Raw genomic sequence first — 3500 nt, 5'->3', positions numbered from 1 at the left:
GTTGGATAAGGTCGAGCATAAGACTAAGAAGAACAAGGAAAGGCATAATAGTTTCATGAAAGGTCTTGCGAACCTTATCAAGGGGAAGAAGAAGTAGAGAGTTGTTTTGTTTCTTATTTATTTGTATCATGTCCCTGCGAGGACATTTGTTTGATTTCAGTATCAAGTCCCTGCGAGGACTTATTTTCCTTTCTGTATGCCCCTGCGCGGGTAGTTTGTCTTTTCCTAAGTCCCGTTTAGGGCAGTTGTATTTGTTTTTCATCGTAATGGAGTTTTAACTTTGGTTTTAATTGTGTATTTTATTTACACCATGTTATCTCTTTTCAATTTATAATTGATCTGCCAAAGAAACTCTTAAAGGTATAACCTAGCCAAAGTATTAATTGGCTATGATGGTATAACCTTTTTAAGAGAGCAAATCTCTGCTAACATCTGAAAACATGTTAACATTCCCAGCGGTGCGGTACGAGAAACCACACAAGCTTCCAAAAAGTACTTGGATGATTCCAAGTCACATAAAGCCAAAATGATCAATGCGAATCATGGCTAGTAAACATCAGTGTGATGTATACACCAAGACATCCATTTGAAATGCATGCTTTAAGCAAAAGTGTAAAATGACAATGAAAGTACAATTTATAAACTTCTTGTCAAAAGGCGATGAACTTTGTTCAGACCTTAAAAGATCACTGATCTTTGAGATCGTTAGTTAGAATCTCGACTCGTCCTTGTGACAAGCTTTTTAAAGCTATTTTAATGTCCTTCAAGACGAGTTTAATGATAAGTAAAATGTCTTTTATGACATTGACAGTTGTGAAATTTCTATCTTTCCCCTGTCCAATAGTGTATAGAATAATGCATTCTATTAACTTTCAGTTATGGCTTGAAATGGTCTAAATGGTTTAATAATACCATGACCCTTGGATCATCAATGCGATGAATTTATATGTAATTTAAATTATTATTATTATTGTCTATATTATAGCATTCAGAAATGGCTGGCTCAGAGGAAGCAAACAGTCATCCAGCAGAGGGCAACACCAGAATCAACATTACTGATGCCGAACTGCAAGCCCTTATCACCGCAGCGGTTTCTCAAGCGGTGGAGGCTAAGTTTAAAGAGCCAAGTGTTGTTCGGTCTCAAACACTTTCGAAAACCCATTCTTAGCTACATACTCACATGAAGAGTGAGGCCCTGCACTCGTCTAACCAGGGTAGTATACCCAAGAAGCAGGTTGTTCCTGAGCCTACCCTTAGGCACGCCAAGGGTTGTACCTACAAATATTTTGTTTCCTGTAAGCCAAGAGACTTTACAGGAGAGAAATGGGCAATAGACTGTATGAAGTGGTTAGATGAGATGGAAACGGTGATAGATATTAGCGGTTGCGCTAAAGAGGACGTGGTTATGTTTGTCTCCCAATCTTTTAAGGGCGATGTCCTTACATGGTGGAAAGCACTTGTACAATCCACCGGGAAGGTTCATCTGTATAATCTGTCATGGGAAAAGTTTGTTGATCTGGTTAAGGACACTTATTGTCCTCAGCACGAAGTAGAGCGCGTAGAGACTGATTTTCTCACCCTCGTGATGAAGGATCTAGATTGTAGATCCTATGTGACTAGTTTCAATTCCATGTCGAGGCTAGTACCGTATCTAGTCACACCAGAGCCCAAGCGCATTGCGCGTTTTATTGGTGGTTTGGCCCCTGAAGTTAAGGGGAATGTCAAGGCTTCAAAGCCAACCACCTACAGATCCGTTGTGGATCTATCTTTATCCCTCACTTTGGATATTGTGAGGAGTAGGGCGAAGAAGAATTCTGAAGAGGGGAAGAGGAAGAGAGAGGATGATCAGTCCTCTCAGTCGAACAAGAAAGGAAAGGGGAACTCTGGTTCCAAGAAAGGGCAAACTGGTGATAAGCCAAAGTGCAAGACTTGCCACAAGAGGCATTTTGGCAAGTGCAACCGGGACCCATAAGCCAAACCGTGTGGGATCTGCAAGAAGAAAGGGCACAAGTCTGTTGAGTGCCGGGACATTAAGGATGCAACCTGTTATGGTTGCAATGAAAAGGGGAATATCAAGACCAATTGCCCCAAGAATGCGAAGAAGCCTGAAGAGGCTAAGAAGGGTAATGCCCGAGTGTTTCAGATGCAAGCACGGGAAGCGGTGACCGATGATAACGTCATAACAGGTACCTTCCTCATCAATAATATTTATGCTAAAGTCTTATTTGATTCCGGTGCTGATAAGTCTTTCGTAGATCATAAGTTTTGTAAGTTGTTGAATTTGCCTATTAAGACTCTAGACATAAAATATGAGGTAGAACTCGCTGATGGTACCTTAGAATCAGCTTCAACTCTTCTTGATGGATGTTCCATATCCATTAAGAACCATTCTATCCTGTTGTCCCTCCTGCCAATGAAATTGGCTGGTTTTGATATAGTTTTAGGCATGGATTGGTTATCGCATAACCAAGCCCAAATTGCCTGTGATAAAAAGCTTATTATTATCAAAACCCCCTCCGGTGAATCAGTCACTATCCAAGGAGACACACAGTATGGGTTGCCCAGCAACGTGTCTATCCTTAGAGTATCCCAGTGTTTGAAGGGTGGATGCGTCATTTACATGGCACAAGTGACCGTGAATGATCCAAAGCCGAAGATTGAGGACATTCCAATTATTTCAGAGTATCCTGATGTCTTTCCTGACGAATTACCTGGATTACCTCCTGAGAGGCAAGTGGAATTCAGAATAGACATCCTTCCAGGATCTGCGCCTATTGCACGAGCTCCGTATCGTCTCGCGCCTACCGAGATGAAAGAGCTCAGAACTCAACTGGATGAGTTATTGGAAAAAGGCTTCATTCAGCCCAGCTCTTCGCCTTGGGGAGCTCCAATCCTGTTTGTGAAAAAGAAGGATGGATCAATGCGCTTATGCATTGATTACCGTGAACTGAATAAGGTGACGATCAAGAATCGTTATCCCTTACCCAGGATCGATGACTTGTTCGATCAACTCCAAGGAGCGAGTTACTTCTCAAAGATAGATTTGAGATCTGGGTATCATCAACTTAAAGTTCAAACAGAAGATGTTCCGAAGACGGCATTCAGAACAAGATATGGACACTTCGAGTTCTTAGTGATGCCTTTTGGGCTCACTAATGCGCCTGCAGCATTCATGGACCTCATGAATAGAGTCTGCAAACCATATTTAGATAAGTTTGTCATTGTTTTTATAGACGACATACTTATCTACTCGCGTAGCCAAGTGGAGCATGAAAAGCACCTTCGATGTATTTTAGGACTGCTTCGGCAGGAGAAGTTATATGCCAAATTCTCTAAGTGTGAATTTTGGCTTCGTAAGGTCCAGTTCCTTGGACATGTTGTCAGTGAACAAGGCATCCAAGTAGATCCTGCCAAAGTAGAGGCTGTAATGAATTGGGAAGCACCTAAGACACCTACGGAAATTCGTAGCTTTTTGGGCTTAGCTGGATACTATAGAAGGT

The 3500-nt window shown here is 41.6% G+C and overlaps 1 protein-coding gene across 1 annotated transcript; it reads left to right on the top strand.

The window, feature by feature from the left end:
- The first annotated feature begins 1180 nt into the window (after positions 1-1180).
- Positions 1181-1972, top strand: LOC110919069. Its single transcript, XM_022163345.1, has one exon. The coding sequence runs from the start codon at positions 1181-1183 to the stop codon at positions 1970-1972; it is 792 nt and encodes a 263-aa protein (XP_022019037.1).
- Positions 1973-3500: the final 1528 nt, after the last annotated feature.

The sequence above is a fragment of the Helianthus annuus genome, chromosome 16, assembly GCF_002127325.2.
Source record: "Helianthus annuus cultivar XRQ/B chromosome 16, HanXRQr2.0-SUNRISE, whole genome shotgun sequence".
Classification (NCBI taxonomy): Eukaryota; Viridiplantae; Streptophyta; class Magnoliopsida; order Asterales; family Asteraceae; genus Helianthus; species Helianthus annuus.
The sequence above is the reverse complement of the archived record's forward strand: the minus strand, read 5'-3'. Positions and strand labels throughout refer to the sequence as shown.